Source organism: Eschrichtius robustus, chromosome 14, assembly GCF_028021215.1.
Source record: "Eschrichtius robustus isolate mEscRob2 chromosome 14, mEscRob2.pri, whole genome shotgun sequence".
Taxonomy (NCBI): Eukaryota; Metazoa; Chordata; class Mammalia; order Artiodactyla; family Eschrichtiidae; genus Eschrichtius; species Eschrichtius robustus.
Window position 1 is genome coordinate 74,692,539 of NC_090837.1, and position 25,166 is coordinate 74,717,704.

The window sequence follows — 25,166 nt, forward strand, 5'->3', positions numbered from 1 at the left end:
TCCTGACATGGCTACCAGTGGGAGGGGGCAGGGACAGTCGTGTTTGCTTTCCAGGACTTCATGGATATACTAAGAACAACCGTAACAATACCTAAAGTTGTATCATGCTGAATTATTTAGGACTCTTTGGGGTGCAAGTGACAGAACCCCAACTCAAAATATATTTAAAGATTAAAAGGGTAACTGATTGGCTCATGAAATCAAAGGAAGACAAGCAATCATGACACAGGAGGCAGGAAAAGCAAATGTTTTCATCCACATTTTCCACAAGAAGGAGGAGAGGGCTGGGTGAGATAACTGCCCAGTGGTATCCAAGTTTGGCAACAGAGCTGGGGCCCAGGTTGCCTAAAGGCTGTGTGGGTTTATTAGTCAAGACTCTTGGCTGTTGCAGTGAGAAACCCAACTTGAAGGAAAAAGGAGGGATGGGTTTTATTAGCTTAGTGCACCCAAGGAAGGCCACATGCCAGCGACCTGGCCTCTGTAACCACACTAAAGTGCAGACACAGACCCCTGCGTGCTGGATAAATGCTGTGGGCTTGCACCCCAAAGGCTGCCACAGGCAAGATATTCATGTGCAGTAGACCCCACTAAACCCTGGCCAGAGAGCCTCAGTTAGGCTCCGTTTCTGGAAGAATGTCCAGTTCTTGTGGAGCCAGCATCCAGCCTTTCAGAGTGGGTGGCAGCTAGGTTCACAGTCCAGAGTGTGAGTGGGGGGCAGGGGTGGAGGCAGCGAGTGACGTTGGTGGTTCAGAGGCAGCCTCTGCATCTCTGCCCCGTCTACCTTTATCTTTGTTTTTATATTGGGACTCCAGCTGAGGTATTGTTCTTAAAAGGGTCTCTGCTGATTAAAAAAAATAAATTAAAAGAAAAGGTAGAAAATCACGGATTTAAACATGGTTTAGCCTCCCGCCTCCCACCTTTCTTTCTGAAACAGGTCGGCTTCTCTGAATAGCTGTGCAGCCTTGAGATTCCAGGAACTTTAGAAACATTACCTGTTTGTTTCAGCTTGGACGTGACCCACACATCCTGCCCATGTGGAGCTTGGTAGGATAACTTCTTAGAAGCTATGAAAAAACATGACCCTAGCAAGAGGAAGGCTCCACGGTTGAGACAAACTCTTTGTCAGAGGAGCTGTACTTGGTATTTTTATGGCCCCTTAAGTTGCCAAGTGCTATGTTTCCTTCATACCGCCGGCCCCCGTGTCAAGCCAGAGACAGGGACGTGGGGAATCCCAGCTGGCTTGGCCTGAGTCTGTCCTGCCTCTGTGGGGCTCCAGCTCCCTGGGCTTGCCCAGTGGGCACGGCAGAACCAACATCCAGTTCCTCTGAGTCACGGTTCATGGGGTCCTCCACTCTGGGCCATCTGGAATTTTCTGGAGAGAAAGAAGCCATTAGTTTCCATGTGTTTCAAAGCATCCTTGGGAGTGACAGGTAGGGCCAATACGCAAGCTTGTGAAGAAGAGGAGAGGGGCTGTGGTTTCCAAGAGGCCAGGTGGAGAGTCGGTATCCAGGAGAGATGGGGGCGGACGGGCGGGTCGCTGGAGAGGGTAGAGCTGGGGCCACAGGGCTTACCTGTCAGGAGACTGGTGTGTGTGGGAAAAGGCAGCTAATGTGTAGAAAAGAACCAAGCTCCAGGTGTCCTGGCAGTGGAGTCTTGTGATCCTGTATTTATTTCTGGTTGGAGTCACCTTGAGCACAGCTTCCGATGCCCCACTTGGAACCTCCCGCTGCTGCCTCACCTGGGCTGGGATCCGCAGCCTTCCTTTCCAGCTCCAGCATTTCCCAGCCGCATCACCTCCTACTGAAGGCCCGTCCAGGTCTACCACAGTCCAGGGGTCTTCACACAACAGGAGGAAGGCTCTCTTGTATTCGTGTAACGCACTCTCCCTTTGCAAAGAGCTGGTGTGTGAGAAAGAGAGAGAATAGACCTGTGAGATAGTTAAGCCTGGATGATTTCTATCAGACCCTGGTCCAAGGTCAGTGGTCAGAGGTCACAGGTCACGGGAATATCAGGAGAATCTCTCTTGAAAGGAAAGTGGGCCTGGGGTTCCATGAAGCTGCTGGCCGTGGGACTGAGCTCTGTGGGGCACTTCTAAATCTCGTCCCGCTAGATTGAAGGGGAACCAGGCAGAGCAGTAGCCAGGGGCCCTGGCCCCACCAACCTGGGGAGTGAAGGGCAGGGTAAGCTTGGTGTCATGAGTGCCACCCCCTAGAGAGAGGGGGGCAGAGGCCTGCCAAAGGGGCCATGGCCAGGGTCATCGCAGAGGTCACAGTGAGCACACACGGGCATGCACTCTGCAGGGCAGACATGGGACGGCATCTGAACCAGCGCCCAGGGACACCAGCTCTCCATCCTCACGCCTGGTGGGCGGCACCATGGACAGAAATGGGGCCGTCCAACGGTGGCTCCAGCACAGGTCGGAGCTTGCGCTGAGCCACTTCCTCACTTGCTGGGACCCAGAGTGCATGGCCCGGCACCATGGGGTCAGAGGTCGGGCAGGAGGTGCCCTCTCATGCGCCCAGTGGTTCCACCTCCACATCTCTGCCCTGGTGCTGCAGGCTGAGTGACATCACAGCTGGGAGCGTGAGCCTTGGAGGCGGCAGGTACAGGCTGCTGCCAACTGGTTGGGTGGCCCGGAGGAACTTCCTGGACCTTACTGAGCCTCTCCTTCCTCCTTGGTGAAAAGAGGTTGCCAACACGGTGAAATTACCTGGTGAGCACGTAACTTTCACAAATGCAACTCCATTTTGGCAAAGGAAATCCAGGTAGAAAAATGACCCTTTTTTAAAGCACAGATGATTTTGCCTACTCTTCCACCTGTATTCGTCTCCTGGCCCAGGAAGGGTGGGGGTGGGGGGGCAGGGGGCTGCCATAACAAAGTGCCAACACGCTGTTGGCTTAGAACAAGAGCGATTTATTATCTCCTAGTTTTGGGTGCTGGAGCCACCATCAACTAGGTGGCTTAAAGCAACAGAAATTTACAGTCTCACAGTTCTAAAGGCTAGAAGTCAGAAGCAAGGTGTCAGCAGGGCCACGCTCCCTCTGGAGACTCTAAGGAAGAATCCTTTCTTGCCTCTCCTAGCTTCCGGTGGCTGCCAGCAATCCTCGCTGTTCCTTGGCTTGAAGCTGCGTCCCTCCAAACATTGCTTCCATGTTCACATAGCCTTCTTCCCTCTGTCTCTGTCCAAATTTCCTTCTTCTTATAAGGACACCAGTCATAGGATTTAGGACCACCCTCATTTTGTATGACCGCGTCTTAACTCCATCATATCTGCAAAGATCCTGTTTCCAAATAAGGTCGCATTCACCTGTACCCAGGGTTAAGACTCCAACTGATCTTTTGGGGGCACGCAATTCTACCCACTGTAGGGGTGGAGACACTGCACGCGACACTGTGGTCAGGAGCGCCCCCCTGGCCCTCAGAGTACCCGGTGCCTCTGTCTCCTCCTATAGTGCCAGCGTGTCTCCACACAATCCACCTATGACCCTGGCGTGTGTTGGCCCGCAGTGGACGTTGTAACGCACCTTCTTCTTCTCCCTTGTGCTCCTGTCAACCCATTAGCACTCAGCGCAGGTACCACCCTGGCGAAGGCCTCCCTGACCCTTCTCCCAGCAAAGGTCCTCGTTCCTTCCTCGGGGCTGCCAGAGGCATCTATACAACCTCTACCGTGATGCACGGCATGCATCAGCTTGCTTATTTGTGTTCCCCTGAGCTCCTAGGGCTGGGACTGGGTCTCTTCATTCTGGTATTCCCATCTGATGCACCTGGCACATAGTAGGCCTTGAGAGCTGCTTGGGTGAAGAAGAACCAAGGATGGACAGATGGGTGGTTGGATGGCAAGTAACGGACAGCTCTCCCCTGACCACGGCCACAGCTGCCGCTCTCATCCCTTTGTCCTGCCTTGTTCTGCTCGATAGCATTTTTCATCATTGATCATATTATCTATTTATTTGTCATCTCTCTCCTTTCACTAGAATGTGTGCTGCTCTGTAAAAACAAGCATTTTGCCTATTGCTCTTTCACTACTGTATCTGCAGAGTCTAAAACGACAGTATTTATAGGATGCGTGGTAGGATGGATGGATGGTTGGGTGGATGGGTGGATGGGGGAAGGGTGGATGGTTGGGCGGGTGGATGGGTGGCTGGGGGAAGGGTGGATGGTTGGGCGGGTGGATGGGTGGCTGGGGGAAGGGTGGATGGTTGGGCGGGTGGATGGGTGGATGGGGGAAGGGTGGATGGTTGGGCGGGTGGGGAAGTGTGGAGGGATGGGGGGAGGGGAGCCTGTGGCTCATTGGACGTGCATCACGCTTATCACAGAGGCAGCTGGTCTCAGCGCCACCCGGCACACATGCTGCCTTGCCCAGTGTGCTTTCGTTGCCCTCCCTCCCATATCCTCACCCCCAGACCCAAGATATGTTTGTTTGTAGCTGTCGTCTCAGAGTAAGGCCCCTGCACTGCCGGTCTGCGGTCAGCAGCTCTGCTGCAGCTGCCTTTAATCCCCCAGAAATACCTGCCGTCCCAGGTGGTGAGGTATTAGCTTCAGCCTGCCCTGGAATGGGCAGATTTTACGTGACGGGTTTCAGCAGCCAGAGCAGTAACACGCTGCCCATGGTGCCGCACCTTAGACCAGTGCTGACCTCTGGGACAGGAGAGAGAGAGACTGAGAGAGAGAGAGTGTGTGTGTGTGTTTCACGTGTCCTCTGCCCAAGCTGCACGCAGAAGGAGTATTATCTTCCCTCCCTCCCTGGAGAGGCTTGTTTTATATAATCTACTTGTCTCCCAGGCCCACTTAGTTATTGAAAGTGGTCAGAGGTTAGACAGAGGGGAACTGCAGCCAGGTCTCAGAGCTAAAGGGAGAAGGGTTCCCATGCAGAGAGGCGGAGGAAGAGCAGGCAGGGCCTGGGTGGTCCAGGCTGATGCTACAGAGGCTTACCTGACTCCGGCTGAGGAAACACACAAACCAGCTGGTAAACCAGAGGCTGGTGGGGCTCTTGTTTATTTGGGGGGAGGGGGGATGCTCATACCTGGACTGACGTCCCGATGGGGCTCTTTCAAAACATAGAATAGAAGAATTTATTGAGTAAAGAAATAGAGCAAAGACTACTGTATACTCTTTTTTTTTTTTAAGTTCTGTGACATTTTATTTTATTTAGTATACGTGACATGAGATCCACCCTCTTAAAAATATTTGTTTTGTTTTTTTATACTGTATACTCTTAAACGATCATTCGGACAAGCCTGATAAATTTCCCATTCTCCACTCAAGAGGTACATTCTATCTACAAAGCAGGGAGGGGGTCACTGGTCTAAAGCCAGAACCCCATCACCCCTGGCCGGGCCTGGAAATACCAACTCATGTGCCTCCGCAGATTCCTTATTAGTCACTCTTGTCATCAGATGCCCCTTGCCTACACATACCACCCTCTCCAGCCCTTTCGTAGGAACTACGTTTTAGGGCAGCTGCTTTCTGTAGAGTAATTGAGTGAGAGGGGGGCACAGTTTTCACCATGGCTGGATTTTTTTTTTTCAAAACACTTGCTATTGCCTCTACGTGGAATATGTTTTCCACCTTTTAAAAACTGAGATATAATTTACATGCCATAAAATTCACCCTTTAAAATATATGAGTAAATGGTTTTTAGTATCTTTATGAGATGGTGCAACAATTGCCACTGTCCAATTCCAGAATATTTTCATTATCCCCAGAAGAAACCTGGAGCCCATTGGCAGTCACTCCCCATTCTTTCTCTCCCCAGACACTGGCAACCTCTCATCTACTTTCCATCTCTGCAGATTTGCCATTTCTGGACATTTCATAAAAATGAAATCAAACCATATGTGGTCTTTGGTCGATTCACCCGTGCTGTAGCATGTATCAGAACTTCGTCTCTTTTTATAGCCATGTAATACTCCATTGTATGGAGCTACCACGTATTTATCCAAACATCAGTTATTGGACATTTGGGTTGTTTCCATTCTTGGCTATTATGAATACTACTGCTATGAACATTCATGTACAAGCCTCGTCTCCCGCCAATGGCTTTAAAGAACTTTTGCCAGCCTAGGCCAGCAGCTAATCTGATGGCAGATCGTGGCTAAGCACAGACTTTCTCCCTCTGTCTTCCTCTTTTGGCCTCATATTTGCCTCTCTTGATACCCAAATGCCCTTGTTTTGGGGGAAGTGTGGGCAGCATCTTGAGTTGTGTGTGTCACATGGTACCACCACCAGCTTGAGTTTGAAGAACTAAGTGGCTAATTGAAGAGGGTCCTCCAGTAAAGCTTGTATAAATACCGTGCACCCCATTTTATACAAGACCGTCTGAAAGTTCTACATAAGCGCCCCAGGGAAGGTGGCATTCATTCATTTATTCACCATGGTGCCAGTAGGCTGGGGCCCCAGGTGATCTTGTGGGTGGGACCAGTCCTCTATAGCACTGGCCTGGGTTATTCCTGGGGAGGGAAGACCTTCGAGGTGCAAGGCTTTGTTCTGTCACCTTTGTCACTTTGTTCAGCTGATTTCTGGCCTCCCACTGGGGTCTGCCAGCCTCAGGCCAAAAATAACACAGGCAGAACTCCTCCATCCTTCCCCAGCACACCACCTGGTCACCAGGCTCTCTGCTAATTCCCTCCACCTTCCCTAACCTAAGCTTCCTGCACCCTCCTCCCCTGCAAACCAACTCCACTGGACTCTCTCTGCCAAGACTGGGGGCCCCATGAGGAGAGGGGCCAGAGCAGCCTTGCTTGTCCTGGCGCACTCGGCCCTGAGCAGAGTGTCAGGATGATGGGAGAAATGGTTCTGCTGCCGCTGATGATGATGGTGATGACGCCAACGATGGCAGTGACAACACCAGAGGTACTTGCTGAGGTGTCTGCGTACCAGGCACCGTTCTACGTTCTTTACGTGTTTATCAACACGTTTAACCCTCACAGGGACCCCAGGAGCCTATTATTATCTCCATTTTACAGGTGTGGAAACTGAGGCACATAGAGGTTAGGTCACCTGCTCAAAGTCACATAGCCGTCAAGAGGAAGAGCCAGGAGCTGGCAGTTCACAGTGTGGCTCCAGATCCCAGGCTTTTAACTGCGATGATATTTTATATATGTACATACATATGGAGTAATTTGGAGGCGATAGATGGATGGACAAAGCGGTCAGAGCAGTGGCTTCATTAGAAGCCCTGAGGGGTCCCGCATGCCCCTGGGCCACACTGAGTCCTGGCAGAGAGCTAGGACTCCATGCCGAGGCTGGGTCACCAGGGCAGCTCCCCACTGCTGCAGCCCTGCGGCCGGGGGGCGGGGGGGTGGGGGGGGTGGGCAGGCCAGGATGCAGGTCAGAGCCCAGGACTCTGGGGCCCAGACAGGGGAGCCTGGCACCTTCTGAGCTTGTGGAAGGCCAAGTGTCCCAACAGCTCCCTCGGCCCGGCCTCAGAGCTCAGCTCCCCATCCAGGCTCGGCTTCCTTCCATTGTCTCCACGGGGCACGCCCAGTGTGTTCCTGTGGTGACCTGAGGCCGGAGGGAGGGAAGGGGCCAGCCCGGAGCTGGGTGAGGGTGGGAGAGGGGAAATGAGAGGGGAAGACTTGCTGTTTTTCCTTGTTTGTGTTTTGTATTAAAGAAAGCAAATAATATCCTTTGAGAAAACCATTAAACAAAGCACATCCTAAAGCAGCAGAGGCCCATTGTGCCTGCCCGAGCCAGAATTCATTCATGCCTTCTTGGTCCGATTGTTGCAACCAAGAGACAGGGTGTGAGAGAGGGACTGTCAATATAAATAATATAAATTAAATAAAATAAAATTTGAAATATGCCCTTCTCTCCCTGGACTCAATAGGAGTCTCGGCCAAGCGTCTGAAAGGCCAAGGTCCCCGTGTCCTCCTGAGCCTGTTGTCCTCCCCGTGCCCGCCCCAGGAAGCACCTCAAGACTGGCCAGGCTGCCCATGTCCAGGGCTGCTTAGCCCCGTGGCTGGGGGCTAAGCCCTGAGAAGGCAGCCCAGCAGGACCCTCCGCTAGGAGCCCAGATCCAGAGGGCTGCATGTGCCCTTGCCGTGGAGGGGGTCTGGGCTTCTGTCTCCCTGTCTGTAAAGTGCGTGGGGGGCGGGTGCTAAATGGGCTCTCACTGTGCCCTCTCCAGCACACTGGGCCCTGTCACACCCTCTGACCCTGTGCACACCCAGGGCCTTGTGGGCGGCATGGGGGCCATGCTCAGGCTATGGATTCTGCATCAGGACCCATACCCAGGTGTCCCAGGCCCAAGCCAGTTCTCCAGGCCTAAGACCCTCAACCCCTCCCACCTCACCCCAGCCTGCCCATAATGGAATGGCAGTGCTTTCCCATGTCCCACCAGAACACACTTTTCTGGGGTGGGGGGGGGGGGAATGGTAAGAAGAGAGCTGGCCATCAGCCCAACTTCTGCAAATAATTCTGCCTGTGGCCCAGCATTTGCAAGATCAACTCTGCATTATGAATAGAGGGTCTCCCTCCGACCTTGATATAAATATATACATAGTTGTTATCATGATGACAATATGCAAAAGACCATCTTTAGGATTTTCCCCAGTTAAAAGTTTAAAAAAAGCATTTAGCTATTTGCATGTTTCCTCTAAATATACCCCAGGAGTATAAGTAACAAAGATCTTGGGTAAAAATTGCATGAGGCATCCTGGTCTAGGATGAGGAGACCCGGGTCCTAGCACATTCCCTCTGCATGAGGCTCAGGATTTGCAAGGAGGCTGCATCTCCTTGGTCCTCTCAACAGCTCAGAGAAGATATTAACATTCCCATTGTGTTAGGAAGCTTGATGTTAGAGGGCCAACTTGTCCTCCATCAGCCAGTGATTCCAGGATCTAATTCTCTTGCTAATTCTCTGCTAGACCTTGAACTGGCTCATCCACCTCTCTGGACCTGAGTGTTCCCATCTGTAATTTGAGTGACTGGATATGACAAATTCTAGGGACCCCTTTGTGTCCCCACTGTTCTTTGGTTCTATAATTCCAGCGTTATCACCTGGTGGGAAATTCATTAACTCTAGTGTTCTCCATTTTTCAGCCTGGATTTGGTGGTCAGAGTCTAGCCTTTCCAAACTCTCGATTTCGTTTCGTCATAGGTGTTGTTGTGGTTAGTTCAGACCTGGAAGTTCTTTGCTCTCTTTCAGAAGATTTACTGACAATCCTCTCTTCCTCCACCAAACACACAGGGCTACCACCCGATGCCCCATGAGGTGGAGATTGCGCACACGAAGAAGTTGTTCCGGAGGAGGAGAAATGACCGAAGGTAGGAGACTCTCCGTCGCCAGCTTTGGGTTTTCTCTGCCTCTGCCGGCCCTTCTGGAGCTACAGTCCTGTCCTGTGTTTGGCTTTTCCTGGTCATCAGCCGATGCAACGAGAAGCAACATAGGCTCAGTGGGCTGGTGACCGGGGGCGGCGGCGGCTGCCCGCCTCTTGGTTGGCCCTGGGATTGGATCTATTCAGGAGTCCAGGGCAGGTTTGGCAGTTCAGGAAGAGAAAAGCTCTTTCCACTGACCATGCAGCAACAGTAACGGTCCTCAGGGGACCAGGACCTGCCGACGTGTGTTTTGAGACACAGCCTCCAGGAGGCTCTGGAGCTCACAGTTCCAGGACTGTCTTTCCTCTGCCCTGTCCTGGGAGCCGTCCCTGGCCCGTGCTGGGTTCTGCTGTGACAGCGACACGCAGATCAGAACTGCACGTGCTGCTTCTCTCGAATGCCTGGGGGGTTGGGGCTCACTTAAACTAAAGCAGAAACCAGGATCTCCCCTGGCATCCAGCAGAGGGCTGGGTGACAGCAAGGGGCCAGAAAAAGTGCCTGGGGTAGCCCTGGATAGGAACAAACAGCTGGGGTTGGGCGTCTGGGAGGCTGAGCCTTTGTTTCCTTAAAGGCTGTCTGACAGGGAAAGGTCTTCAAGGTGCATTCCAAATGGAAGAGTCCAGGTGCAGAACAGTGTTTTAGTATGTGGCCATTTGTGCAAAAGCAGAGTTAGAGTATTTGTTTGTTTGTTTGTTTGTTTGTTAGAATGTGCATAGATGATTTCTGGATGGAAATGAGAGAGGGAGCGGGGAGGAAGAGAAAGAGGGAAGCGAGGAAGGAAGGGAGGGAGGGACGGAGGGACGGAGGAAGGAAGGCTTCTGCTTGAAGAATTAAAATGAGGTTCTCCTCTACAGGGAATTTCTTCTTAGTTAAAGGTGATGGCTTGTGGTTTTACCTTTAATGAACAGAGCATGTTCTCAAGAGAGCCAAAAAAAAAGCCCAGTCAACATGCTTCCTCAGAATACGAGAAACGCCTCTTCTTGTGCAGCTTCCTGGAGACTAGGGCTGCCCAGGGTCCCTGATCCCTCCGTCCACACGCGGGCCCTGAACGAGGCGTGTTGGGTGGTGGCCGCAGCTCAGGGTGGATGGAGGACCAGGCCCCCGGAATGTCATCAGCCGGTGGATTTAGTGGAACCAAAACAGCCCCAGAGGACAGTGAGTGTACAGCCATCTGGGAGGAAGGCAGTCTGGGCTTAGAAACCACCAGGCACTTTCTGTAGTGGCGTCAGAAGGGGAAACTGAGCAGGGAGAGTTGGACCAAGCCTATTCCCGGCCTGACCAGAGTGTAGTCATCGCACCGTGTGTGCTGCCTTCTTGTTGTGCAGCTTCACGGAGGCTAATTCCTGATTGCTGGGTTCCCCGCAGAGAGAAGGACTAGGGAGCACCCCCTAAAGGAGGAATGGGGTTCACAGGGGACTGGGGAGGTGTCAGGAAGAGCAGAGGCTGGCTGTCGCTCCTCCCCTGCCCTGTGGTCCCCAGAGTGTGTGTGGAGGTGCGGGGAGTCCCCGAGCTTCCGTAGGAGAAGTCACCCTGTGGGCCCAGGCAAGGGCAGGCTGCTCTCAGCATCCAGATCGGCCGCGCCTCCGCTTGTGGGCCAGGTCACCTCGCTCAGCAGGAGCCCCTGGACAGTGCAGGTCTCCGGAAAGCGGCGGCGTGACCCAGGAATGTAGGAAAAGGAGCGTGACATGCAGGCACCGGGAAGCTGGCCTTCCGCTGAGCCTCGCTTGTGTTAACAAATGTCCAGTTAGGTCAGCACACCTCGCAAAGGATGTGGACCCGGGACTGGGTCCAAAGCAAGGCAATAAAGATGATTAAAGGGATGGAAAGTATGTCCTGTGAGGAGAGGCTAATGGGCCAGGGCCAGGGAAGAGGAGGCTGCAGGGAAAGGACGTGCATGCCAGTAAACTCTTGAAAGATTTATACCGAGCGCCGAGGAGCGGCCGCCCACCTTCCCTGGGACCCGAACTGCAGGAAATCAGCTGAAATGAAAGGAGAGAGTGTTCCTCTGGACCAAAGACGGACTCAAGCAACAAACATCTTGACCATCAGGGGCTCGGACTCTGCCATTCAGCGTGGCAGACACGCGTTGAGCCTGTGCTGTGTGCCGGTCGGGGCCCCACCTTTAGTCACAATCTGGAATATGGTGCAGGCCAACACTCGGCCGTCACAGAGTCCCCAGGCAATGGGGACTTTCAGAAGAGCAGGCAGCCGGACACTTTAAGGACCTCTTTGTCTGAAAGCAGGCAGCCAGCACCGGGGGCCTCCCGAGTCCTCCTTGGTGGAGCGTGTGATTCTGGCATTTGAGGAACGGCTACAGAATATTATCCAGTCGACCCTAACCTTCCAGCTGATGATAGATAGTCACGGCCTTGCTGAGCCCCAAACCTTTATATTTGACCTTGATAGTTAACACTTTTGTACAGCAGGTTAACCTTCCTAGTAGTGAGGCTTGCATTCCCTGGTGGCAGAGGGGGAGGTGACCAGAATCAGATGTGGTGGCCAAGGGCACAGCCAGCATCTATCTGTGTCATGCCTCTGATCTCTCCCCCTCTGTTGCAAGGGAGAAAAGGTGCTGTTTCCCCTTTTAACAGATGGAATAGCTGAGGCCAGGGACACTAGCCAACATTGTTCAGCTAAGTAGCAGAGCTGAACTCACCCCTGCTGACTGCAGCTCTCAGCCTTTTCGACTCCACAGCCACAGGTGGACCTTTGACCTAGAAAAAGCCAAGAGCAGGGAGCTGGTGGGTGCATAATTAGGAGGGTGGCTGCAGTGTCACATGAAGGGAGGTGGCCCGCTCCATCCCCCTGGTGTCTCTGAGGCTCTCCCGGAAGGCCTGCAGGGGTCTGCGGCCTTCCGTCTGACTGCAGAGGACCTGGTGTCTGATTGCTGCGAACTCTCGGCAGCTCGGCAGGTTGCTGAACCTGGGGGTCCGTGCTACCCCACGGCCTGCAGCAGGAATTTCTAAACTGGGCTCTAGAGCCCTAGTCTTGACGGAAGTCTAGATTATATCCTAGTTCCCAGTGGCCTCTTGAGGTCTTGAGTGTGCCCTTACTGCTTTTATTCTCTGATGTCCGAGGCATATGCTGTGGAATTAGATGCCGGATGTGAATGCCACCTTTCCTACTCATTAACTCCGTGATTTTGGCAAATTACTCTATACCTTGAAAACTTTATTTCCTCTTCTGTAAAATGGGTTCATTACTTGGGAGGCTTAACCAAGCTCATCCTTGTAAGGCACCGGGAAATGGTCTTAGCACCAGCTAAGATCACAGGGGGGTCCGAGGTGCTCAGAAAACACTGTAAGGTGACAGTGGAGTGCAGATGTCTGCGGTGGCGGGGTGCAGGGGCGGGGCTATTGTCCCAAATCCCCATGAGTGCGGGTTTGCTTGAGCCCAGGGAGCTTTCCTTGCATCACCTCCAGGGGCAGGGCACCCGGGGTCAATTGTTCCTTCTCAGGGATCAACTTTTAAAGCTTTGCTCCCACTGTCGGGGCTGGCGGGGAAGGAGGGCCCCTCTAGAGCAGCCATCTGCAGACTCTGCTCCCACATTCCGTGCGCTGCTTCGAGGGCCTCTGTGTCTAAAATTGAGCTATGGGCATCTTTTCCTCATTTTGCAAAAAAAAAAGGTTAAGCTCGTGAACAGTTCAAAAGTTTTCTCCTTTAAAATGGTCTCAAAACATGGACAACTGGTAACCACTTGTTTATTTTGCGAAACTAATCGAGGATGTTTGCTGATTTCAGACAAAATTATGCATTTCATGATATGAATGTACTAAATGAGTATTTCATGCATTCCTGAAAGAGCAACATGCCTCCGGTTGCTCTGTCCCCACCCAAGCCAGAGACCTGCCGACTGGAAGGGGGTCCGCTGAGGTTCGTCTTCTGCCCTGAGCTCCTTACCCTCAGGATGCAGGGCAGAGGGGCAAACTCTGGAGGGCTGAGTCCCGGCCATGCCTCTGACCCACTACCTGTGTTGACCTTGAGTGAGGTTTCACCTCTGGGGGGATGCAGGGGTTTTCTCTACTCCCCCCACCCCTGCTCCATTTGAAGAGATGGACATCTGAGGCCATGAATGAAGGTCATGGTCTGTGCTCCCTGGGAAGCAGAGTCTGGGATGGAGATTATTGGGCAGGACACTTGCTAAGGAGTGCCCTTGGGGTCACGGAAAGGGAGGGCAGCAGGATTGGGCAGAGGGAGGAGGTGGGCTGCAGCGCAGTCTGGGTGGGGAGTTCTGATTCTACGGGAAGTTCTGAAGTTGGGGTGACTCTTTAGAGTTGTCCCAAGATGGAGAGAAGGGGCAGGTCTTTGTATCCCTATGTCTGCTCTAGTCATCAGATGGGGAGTGCCTTGACCTTGAGCCGGCGGCTCTCCGCCCCAGACAACTTCTGTAGGGCTGACCGCCGAGGGCTGTCTGCCACAGCGCATCCAGCAGCCAGGGGCGAGTGCGTCATTTCTGAGCAGGGCCCGGGGTGGCACATCACAGCGAACACCACAGTGAAGCACTCTTTAACTCTCCAACTAGGATTGATGGGGCAGTGCTCTGTGCTACATTCCATGCTGCAGAGAAACCAGAGAAGTGCCAGGCGTGGTCCCTGGTCTCAAGGGCCTGAGGTAGAGCTTGCACAACTGGCCTCAGAAGCCACCAGAACGTGGTGCACGACTACGTAGCATGCATGTGTTCCCGCGAGGAGGTTCAAAGAAAGGAGCCAGCGAGAGTGGTTACAGAATGCTTCCTGAGGAGGTGGGCATTGAATTAGCCACGAGACAGGAGGGGGATTTGGAAGGGAGATGGGAGGACATTAGGGTGAGACTGTGAAAGCCTCAGTGAAACAGATGTGGGAACCAGGGATTCCCACCGCCCCGGATGTCGCTCCCACAAAACTCCCTAGAAACAGAGCCGGATGGGTGGAGCTCACTGCTGCCACTACCCGCAACTGAACTAAAGAGAAGAGAAAAGCCGGAGCTCCTGGCTCCTGACGGGGCCCAGCCCAGACGTTAGAAGTCCCAGTAGACCCCGCAGGCTCCAGAGCTGGCCTCCTAACAGTGAGAGTGGGGCAGCTAATGGAAGCATTAGGGGTCCATCGCACGATGCCCGTGCGGCTGGGGAGACAGGATAGCCATTCTCCAAATTAATTTGTTTCATTAAGTGAGGTCTCAGAACGGTTAATTTACTCCATGTGCAAAGCAGATTTGAAAAGAAGGAAAGAATGGCACAGTCATCGCCAGCTAGTATCAGATGGCTCTGCTGGGCGAGAGGCAGGAGAGCAAGCTGTCCCCACATCTGAGTGCCACCCCCTCCCTGGGTCCCCAGATGGTGCAGTCGGGCCACAGCCTGGACGCTGCAGGGTGAGCAGAGCCCCCAGCAGCTCTTGCTGCCTCTGTCCTATGATCGACCATGACAGTGGCTTGCTGTCCTCTAACCGTAGAACCAATTTACAATCTCATTTCTCTGTCTCCTCCTCTGCCACCATGTGCCCAAACCCTCCCTGGGTGCCAGGCTCTTTCCCTGGGGACAACATTAGAGTCAGCCATCAGATTTGATTTTGCAAGCTTTCTGTGACATCATCTAGGTCACTGATAAAAATGAACAGGGCATCTGGAATTAATGGTGATGGGTGTGCAATTTTGGGAAGATACTAAAAACCCTGGATTTTGTGATTTAAAAGGGTAGATTTTGTGGTAAGTGAATTATATCTCAAAATTTTTTTTAAGTTTTTTTTTTAATGGCTAAGACAGGTCCCAGGATGGAGTGATGGGGCAAGCCTCTGTAAACACTCCTTAATCTTGGTGTTTGCTGGGTTCCCCAAGTGTATCAGGAGAGTAACCCTTTCAAGGTCGTAGATTTGGTCTGGCCCTGACTTGGTCTGTGTGACTGTGTGCTAGCTATCAGTGGTTGCATCTTTTCTTCCAGATCATTGGCTTGGCAGTCTCCTTAGGAGAGATGATATCTATATTTTTCTGATTTTAAAAAATTGGAACGGTATACACATAGCTGCAGTCTCTAGCACTTTGTTCCTCAGAAGTAGTCAGGGGCTATTTATGACCTCACGTGCAAAGCTGTCTTTTTCTGGACCATATTGTTCCATCCCTTGGGCAAGAAGATGAGCACTCAGAGTACCTGTCTCTCTCCCAGGATTTCCTCCGAGGCCCTCGGCAACGTACTGAGGATGCTTTAGCGGGGTCTACCTTTCCTGGTCCAACACATGTTCTCTGACAGAAGGCGGACCTTTCTCTCAGCGGCCCCCTTAATTCTACATCGTCCTCCCCATCTGCAGACTCATGCTTGCCTCCTCCTTCTCACTCTAAATACAAAAACTTAATTTTAGAATTGTCATTAATGCCTGTTGAGCCCACTCCTTGACACACTCTGACAGCTCTACCCCACCCTTTGATGGCCATCACTGGCTACAGGAGACCCCTCATTCCCTTCTAGAATTCACCTTACCCTCCTCCTCTTCACGCTGCGCTCATGGGCAGGGACCCTGGGGGAATGCCAGTGCCACGTTAAAATCTTCTCTCTAAGTCACAGTTGCTTTCTGGAACTTGCCATTCCCTTTAGCACCTCACATCACTCCTGCAGTCATGGACTCCTTCATCGACGAAGATGACTAAGCCCCAGACCTTGCCCACCAGGAACTGATCAGAAATTCAGCTAGTTCAGAGCCCAGATCCATCCATCCATCCGCTCCTTCACAGGAGTCGTTAAGGTAGCCCTTTGGCAAGTACAGTCAATCCTCATTACTCGTGGATTCTATATTTGCAAATTTGCCTCTCGTTAAAATGATTTGTTATGTGTGATTTAGTCAATACGGTGCTTTCACAGTCATTCCTGGACACTCCCAGAGCGGTGAAATGCTCGAGTCACCTGACACACACGTTCCCAGCTGAGGTTGGACCAGGAGACCTCTGCCTTCTTGCTCCAGCTCTCATATTGTAAAGTAGTGTCTTTCCGTGATCTATTTAGTGCCATGTTTTTTGCGTTGATGTGCTTTTCATGGGTGAATTTGCAGTTTAAAATGGCCCCTAAGCATAGCACTGAAGTGCTGTCTTTGTTCCAAAGTACAGGGAGGCTGTGAAGTGCCTTATGGAGAAAATACGTGTGTTAGATGAGCTTCGTTCCGGCCAGAGTGATAGTGCTGTTGGCGGTGAGCTCAGTGTTAATGAATCAACAATGTATATTAAATAAGGTGTCCTTAAACCAAAACACACATAAAGCGGGGTTATCTTTGATCAACTGGAGAAAATGTGACCGGAGGCTTGCAGGAACCTAACCCTGTCTTTCTTCTGGGAGCAGTGGTTTGGTGTGCAGTGTAGTTATACAGTTATATAGAGCATGACTTCTGTGAATAATGAAAATGGACTGTGCTTGCCCTTTAAAACAGGGGGAGAGATGCTGAAGATAAAGGACTATGTTGTGAGTGATGGGGTTTTAGGCTGAGTAGTTTATCTTGTCCGACTGGCGGTAGCAGAGATGGGGGGGATAGAAGGAGGGAGCGGGAGACGCTTCCTCCACGGTTGTTGCCTGGCTTGGGTCGCACTGAGGGGACCGCTGCTTCATTTGCCCTATCCTGGGATGACACCATCCCCAAGCCCTCCAGACAGCTCAGCCCTGAAGTGACCATTATTGTCATCCTGTCATCAGGAGCCCAGGGAACAGTGAGACAGATTACACTCCCATCGCCTGCGGTTTGTCTTTATATCGCAGCAAGGAAATTGCCCTCATTAAGTCCCTGCTAAAGATAGATAAGAAAATGGGACAGGCAAACCCCTACCTGGCAGGCAGCCCTGTCAGATTCTAAGCAAAATGAGTCAGATAGGAATTATTTTTAGGCTCCTTCTCCTCCTCCCCCACACCCACCCCCAAGCTCTCTTGGAAGGAAGAGCAGCTCATTTCTTGAAGCCAGATGTCCAGGTCTGTGTTTGATTGACATGAAGGGCCTTGGTATGCCTAGAGAAGACCCTGGCCTTTGTACGAGCCATGACGGCCAGATCATCCTTCGGACAATGCGCGCCTCACCTGGCGCTCATGGGCAGAACAGGCTGCCGAGAGGGCCCTGAAGGCTGGCCGACGACTCACCCTTTCCTGCCCCCCTTTCCTGGCACGTGCTCCGTGCTCAGAAGCTGCTCTCAGCATCACACTTCATGGGAAAGTAAACCAGTCCCTGGGGTCCCTCTCCCGGGGAAGGACCAGCAAGTCCACGGGCCCAGGGCCCACATCCGTGCATGGCCATCTTGTGCCTTTTGGCAGAGCTCCTGGTGCCGGGCCAGCCTGCCCTCCCAGTCTGTGCCCACTGCTGGGAAGCTGAGAGCTGCTGCTTCTTGCTTGCTCTCTGCTCCTCTTTTCAGCTATTGGGGTTCATCCAGACCCCTTAAACCCTAGACGGCAAAGGAGGGAGACCTGGGGGCAAGGAAGCTGACAGAAAAGGAGGCAAGGGTGCATGCCTAGTGGCTTGGAGAGCAGGAGGGGTGCTAACTAGGGAAGTGGCCATAGAGAGATAAATGCCATCTCCACCGGGTCTGTGCCTGGGACAGGAAATAGAATGGACGCTAGGAACCAGCCACCTGGGTTGGTTTAATTACGCCTCCTCAGATGTCTTAGTCTCTCCTTCTGAAATGCTGGACATTTGGACATTTGGGTTGGCTCACAAATGTTATGCCCAACCCTCTCTCCCCTGCTAGAGCATATGGACACAAGCAACTCCGAGGGCCCCAAGTGACCGGGCCTCTGGTGCCAAGTCTGCACAGCCTTTGCCGGGGTCAACCAGCATGGTGGGTACCGGGGCCTAGGCCAGGCTCACTTGGGTTCTGGACCAGTTCATCCCTCACCAGCCAGGGGATCTTGGGGCGATAAGGACCCTTGCCAAGCTCATTCTTCTTATTGTCCCCAAGGACACTGACACGCCCCCTGCAGGGATGCCAGTAGGTGAGGGGTGATGGCAGGTACACGAGAGGGCCCAGTCCCAAGCCCAGCTCTAAGTACAGAAGCATGGGTCCCCTCCTTCCTGATGTTTGCTCCTGGGACCCCTCCATCTTGGGCCGTGTGCAGGGAAAGAAAGAAGATTGGGCCAGCAGTTATGGAGTCTGGGTTTCCATCCTTGTGTGGCCCAAGGCAATTGCCTTACACTTTTGGAGCTAATACTTTCAAATGCATTGGGGTGAGTGCGGGGTTAAAGTTGACAAAGAACCCTCCCCAGGAATATTCCATTCCTTAGCCGTGGGCTGGAAAGACAGAGACACTCCAGAGGCCAGTTGGAGCTTTCAGTGCAAATAACTAGCTCCCCTGTACCTTCATCCCAGCCCATTCACCCTCTCCAGAAAGTTCCAGAAAGCTGGGCCATGTCTGCTGCTCCTGTGTACATCTTTTGGGACCAATCTGGTCTAGGTCTGTACCCTGGGCTGGGTACCCAACCATGCCTGGCTGAGCCTCCGTACTCCCAGCATTCTGGCTACCCGCATGGGACCACCTTACCCGTAGGGTGGGCTGTGCGTACCGTTGGTTCTAGGGCCTTTTTGATAGGCCCATGGGCAAGCCTGGCTCACGCTGAGTCCTGCCCGGAAATGACTCAGTGATTTAACAAGCACTTCTAGAATGCTCACCGTGTTCGGGACACACTGAGCCCTTTGCAAATATCAGCTTGTACAATCTTCCCAACAACCCTAGGAAGGAGATCCTGTTTTTATTTCCATTTTACAGATGAGGAAAGTAATTTGCACAGAGAAGGGGGGTAACTCCCCCAAAGTCGCAGAGCTGGAAAGTAGCTGAGCCAGACTGCAAACTCAAGCAGCCTGGCTCAGAGCCTGGGCCCCTAACCAGTTCTCTGCTGGAAAACTCTCTGTCCACTCTTCAACATGCTCGGCGTCCCTCTTCTGGGTCCCTCGCCAATTCCTACCTACACCCCCAAGTAAGCCCCTGACTAACTCTGTGCTAGGGGCGATAAAGGCAGCATGGGGCCTCCATTTTCAAAAGGACTGAGGAGGGGGCTAGTGCCTCATTCAAAGGAATGAACAAATGGTGAGATTTCAGACAAGACCCACCCTCTGCCCTCTGCGCCCCTGCACCAAGTTAGTCACACCCGTAGATCCCTTCCCTCGTCCGGATGATTCATGTGTGGACATATTTAGGAAGTTCCTATAATAGCGCAGAGATTTCCCAGGTTGTAGGGGCCCCACTTGGTGAGAGGCCGGAGGAAGGGTGCTGTGAGTTCCAGAACGGTGGGCAGCTCTCGGGAGGGCAGTCTGGAGTGGGAGAGCTTCCTCCAGCTGCCATCCCCCAAGTCCCAGGAGGGCCGCCCAGGCCACAAGGGTGCCCTTCACTCCCCAAGGCTCCCCAGCAGGGACGGGAGCACAGCTTTTAAAAATACCAAGGAGCCTTCCTGCCTGGGTCAGCGTTTACCCTGAGCTCCAAGAGTTATTTCTGAGTCTTCCCAGTAATTTAATTTTAGCCATTTATTCCAATGTGTGTGTTTTGGGGAAAGCCAGGGTGGCCTCTATTATGGTTTGGAGTATTTTGGGGAGGCCCTGCTTTCCAGAAGGGATGCAGGGACTCAATTAGGCAAGACATCAGCAAACAGAATTAAAATAACTCAAGGAGACAGGCCTGCGGGTCCCTGGAGGTGATGACTCTGCTTAGCCCCCCGGAGGAAATTAAGACCAAGGGGCCCTGCGGGCCCAGTGGGCACCTCTGAGGTGGCAGCTTGTGTCACTGTCTCCAGCTCTCCCAGCACCTGCAGGCATCTCAGGGCCTTTCAAAATGCAGACTGGATGGAGCTGCTGGGTCTTTCCAAGTTGGCCTGGACAGACAGCCTGATCACCAGGAGCAGACAAGCCCACATCAGTGGCAAGTTCCGGAGCTCCAGCTGGTAGGTAGACAGGCAAACTCACCAGCAATTTAGGGGGGGCTTAAAACTTATAGGCACCAGCCCATTAACATTGCAAGGTTTTTGGAGGAATTATTCTGGAGGAATTACTAAACAGAGGTCAAATAGACCTTCGGACCCCCCTACCGGCACCAGCCATACCTGGCCGCCCCCCACCTCCTGCCCTCCCCTCCCCCCAAGACAGGCCTGCCTCACCCCCGACCTGCCCGCTGCCCCTCTCCCGCCTCCTCCTAATTCACTGTCCTTGCTCACTGCACTTCCTGACCCCAGTCTGCTCTCGGTTCCCTGAACAGGCCAACCTCACCTGTCTGCACCTGACTGGCCCCTCCACCTGGGCCCTTCCTCACCGATTCTTGCCTCGCTGGCTTCCTCTCGTATTGCGCTCCCCTGTCACTACCCAAGCTCTTTTTTTTTTTTTTTAAATATATTTTTTTTAATTAACTTTTTATTAATTAATTTATTTATGGCTGTGTTGGGTCTTCGTTTCTGTGCGAGGGCTTTCTCCAGTTGCGGCGCGGGCGGGGGCCACTCTTCATCGCGGTGCGCGGGCCTCTCACTATCGTGGCCTCTCTTGTTGCGGAGCACAGGCTCCAGACGCGCAGGCTCAGTAGTTGTGGCTCACGGGCTTAGTTGCTCCATGGCATGTGGGATCTTCCGAGACCAGGGCTCGAACCCATGTCCCCTGCATTGGCAGGCAGACTCTCAACCACTGCGCCACCAGGGAAGCCCTACCCAAGCTCTTTTTCGTCCTCCCTTGATCCTCTTCCCTGACCTTCCCCATGGTTGCTGGGATGCATCGGGCCTGGCATGGACTGAAAGAGCTCTCCCTGCCTGGCTCACCTGGAGCAGGTGCGGCAGCTGAGGGATTCGAGGATGGGGCGGGGGATGGGGCGGGGGATGGGGCGGGAGCGTGCAGGACATTCACTGGTGCGTGGGGTGGGAGGGCGAGCCGGCTCCTGAGTCACCTCTCCCGGTGATCGCCGAGCCAGCCAGCGTTACCGCAGCTAACCTCTCCCTCGGGAATATGCTGCCCTTCAGTTGCCTTCAGACTCCGCTCTTCAGCTTAAAGGGAGGATTCTGTGGACAAAGGATCTAATTTCAGGCTTTCCGTTTGTCGGGATTGACACTGAACTTGGGAAAGATGTGTAGACCCAAAGATGAGAAATGTTTTTAGGAAGAAAAATATACTCTATGGGGCTGTGTGCATGTTTGGCCCAGCGTCCTGAGCGGCCACAGCAGACTGGCTCGGTGTGTCAGAGAACAGATGGTCACCCTGAGCAGGAAACCTGGTGCCTCTGAACCGTGAGCCACACCCGTGGCTCAGACAGGCTGGGCAGGGACCAGGGTGGGACAGGCAGAGGACAGGTTTCTGACTTTGCCCTGATGATCAGAAGGTTGGCACACTCTCGGTCAGGAGTAGGGCTGGGAAGCTGATCACTAGGACCTCTCTAGGTGGGGCCCACAAGGGCCAGCTCCCTCCCAAGGAGCCATCCAATTTCTGTCTCGGGCATCCTTTCCTGGCCAGAGCTCTAGGTCTGTATTTTTACTGTGGTGTTCACTCTGCACACAACTGGGGGAAACCGTCTATGCCTCCTCATCCACCCCACCCCCACTACTCTCAAGCTGCTCCTCATGTACCCACATTTACCACTCTTGCATCCCATCTTGTGAACTGGGGTGTCAGGAGTCAATCCGGCCTTAATGGGTAACCCAGGGCAGGTCACTTTGCGTTTTCACCAGAGCCTTCAGTGATGACCCAGAGTTAAGAGAGTGACCTCGTGCTAAGAGCTTGGGGCACAGTGAAAAGCCAGGAGGTGTAGGGAGTAGGTAGGGAGGGTACATGGGTTGTATTTTTTGAGGGCGAGATTTTTAGCTCCTAGAAGCCTAAAACTATCCCACTTTAAGCAAACATCCTTTTTGCCTCTGTGTTCATTTTCTGGAAGTCACATAGCATGAACTGTAGAGCCCAGGTTCCAGCCAAATGTATAGGTGGCCCCTTGGGTGTGCTGACTTGTCTAGACTTGGTTTGGGTCTCATGTGGAGCCTCCAAGGCATGACTTCATCTCTCTGAGGCATGTTTCTCATCTACAAAGTGGGGCATCTGCCTTCTAAGACTGTTTTGCTGTTGAAATGCAGTGATGCTCTGAACACAGGTAAAATATCAAGGGCTCTCAAACATGAGGACTTACTGCCTGTCTGTGTGTGTGGAATACACACATCTGTGTTTATAGCTGTGTGTGTGTGACTATTTTAGGGACTCTGCCAGTCATCACTTCCAGTGATAGTTTGCTGGAAATGGAACTTGGCCTGCACGCTTGTATTGGTTATCTATTGCTGTGTAACAAATTACTCCAAAACTTAGAGCTTCAAACAGCAACTATTTTTTACCTCACACAGTTTCCAAGGGTCAGGAACCCAGGAGCAGTTTAACTGGGTGCTTCTGGCTCGCGGTCTGTCTTGAGATGGCGGGTCAAGCCTGTTGGCAGTGATTGTGATCATCTGAAGACTTGATTCAGATGGGGCTGGAAGATCCACTTCCAAGCTCACTGACGTGGTTGTTGGCAGGCCTTAGTTCCTAACTGGCTGTTGGCCGGAGGCTTCATTTCCTTGCAATGTGGGCCTCTCTGTAGGGTGCTCATGATAGAATGAGTGGAGAGAGAGAGAAAGAGGCTGTCGTGTCTTTTGTAACCTAATCTCAGAAGTGACATACCATTCCTTCTGCTCTTCTATTGGTCCCATAGACTACCCCTTGGATGGTGTCAGAAGGGACTACACAGGGTGTGAATGCCACCGGGTGGGGACCATTGGGGGCCATCTTTATCTGATTCTAGTTTCTTCCTGTGGCATTGCTGGGTTTTTTTCCCCTCCCATTTTAAATGATCTAGTAAAATGCAACAATAGGTTTGAATGGATTGAGGTTTTTGCTGTTTTCCCTTTTCTGGTTCAACTTCAGATCTTTCCAAAAATGCCTTCCTTATCCTGTCCTCCCCTCTACACTTGTATCCTACCTCCCCGTGGCTCCTCTCTACAGTGGAGCATGAATTAGAACCTCTTTCCCTGGGAAAGGTTTTAGACCAGAAGATGCTCTTTTCTGAGCTTTGGGACCTACCTGTCCTCCAGGGGTCCAGCAGGTAGTTCCATGCAAAGGGAACTTTCCAAGATACACACAGTCACACACACACTCTCTCTCTTTCTCTCTTACTCACACATACTTATTTTCCCTTAAACTCTATAGTCTCAATGATTATAAAAGATTGGGCTTTAATTGGAAGCATATTGAAATACTTGAATCTCTCAGACACTGACAGGGAAGGCTTCCTTGGGTAGGAGAGAAAAGAACACCAATGTTAGCAATACAGGTAAAGGTGTCTCACACATCCTTTCTCATAGCATCCCGGCAGCAGGCCCGGGGAGCAGATAGGACAAATGTCCCCATTGTAAGAGTAATGTAGGTGAGACTAGGGCCACGCGATTTGCTCAAGACCTTGCAAAACTGAAGCTGGTCCCAGACCTCAGAATATTCAGACTCTTTGCCATGGGGTTGTGGAACATCGGCCCTAAGTAGGGGGACATGCGCTTCTTTTCCACCCATTCCAGAATAAATGGTGATCTGGGGTTGTCTGCCTGTCTGGGTGCGGGTAGTCCGGCCTGGGAGAGCAGCCCAGGTGTTGCAGGGGCTCAGGATAGTGGAGAGAGGAGCGACGTCCCTCGGAGCTGGAAATGTCGTGGCGGGAGTGATGACCGGTAGTGAGGGAGCACGCAGTGGTGATGGCAGAAGAGGACCGACCCTCTTTCATCTCTTCCTTCCAATCCGCCCACAGGCTCTTCCCCCTCCGCTGTGAAGGCATCACTAGAAGGACTTTCAGGAGGCTCTGGCTCCAGATGGAGTCATAGGAATGGAGTGATAATGTGCCCCTTTTGTCTGCAGTTGTGCTGGCCAACACAGGACCCAGCGTGGCTATTTAAGTTGAAGCGAAGTAAAGCTAGAATTCAGTTCTTCAGTTGCACTGGCCACATTTCAAGTGCGCGATAGCACCGCGTAGCTTCGACGACAATGGTGGTTAGCTACAACGTGATGGTTACCACGCTGGACAGTGCAGACGGAGAACATCTCTATCCTCACAGAAAGTTCTGTAATGTAGCCCTGCCCTACAGAAACTCCCGGGCCCCAGAGAGCCAGGCATGGGGCAGGGTGGGGGGAGGAGGGGGGAAGCAGACTGGAGGGGAAGAGTCTGAGGGTCTGGGCCGGGGGGAAGAAGGCCTGAGAGCAGAAGGAAGACGCTGAGAAGGAGACGTGTTCGTTGAGCAGCGTATCCCCCGCTCCTCCGTCGGGCTCAGGAAGTGTTTGCGCCTCCTTCAGCTGGGTCTGGGAATGAGGGCCAGTGCCCGCCCTGCTGGGGACATCACTGAGAGGTGAGAGTGGAGCCCTCCTTGTGGACGATCCAGGGCACACCCTTGGGCACAGGGAGTGACACCAGGAGAAAGGAGAGCGCAGGGCTCCTCCCCCCCCCAACAATTGGTTCCTTTATCAACAGTCCCCACCCTCTACAGATGACTCCATTAACCCTCTCATTCCCAGAGAACTCCACGCACAAACCACGCCTCCAACAGCGTCTTCCCAGGCTCTCTCAGGGCACCTGGTAAGGGCTTGATTTGCTTTGGGAAGCGAGGGTTGCATAGATTTCAAACCAAATCTTATATGGAAACTAAATATATAAACCAATCAAAGCAGACCTCTTTAGTTTTGACCAGGTTGGGTCTAGAAACCCACCTGTCCTCACCACCGCTGTCCCTTTGTCCCCACTAGCGTAAAGTAGTTACTGAAGCTGTTCCGTGTGCGGTGTGCCCTGTGCTTGCAGCCTGTCTGGGTCAGGGGGGCTGCAGACTTCTCTCATAAAGGACCAGAGAAAAAAGCATTTAGGCCGCAAGGGCCATGTGGTCTCTGTCACATCTACTCCACCCTGATTGCA

The 25,166-nt window shown here is 52.7% G+C and overlaps 1 protein-coding gene across 6 annotated transcripts in view; it reads left to right on the forward strand.

Annotated features, from left to right (window-relative positions):
* The window catches only part of CTIF (cap binding complex dependent translation initiation factor), a 300,225-nt gene that overhangs the window by 152,666 nt on the left and 122,393 nt on the right, over positions 1–25,166 (forward strand). For all 6 annotated transcript variants that reach the window (XM_068562497.1, XM_068562498.1, XM_068562500.1 and 3 more), the window contains exon 7: positions 9,192–9,268. In XM_068562497.1, the coding sequence (XP_068418598.1) occupies positions 9,192–9,268 (77 nt within the window). The remainder of the gene's footprint in view (positions 1–9,191; positions 9,269–25,166) is intronic.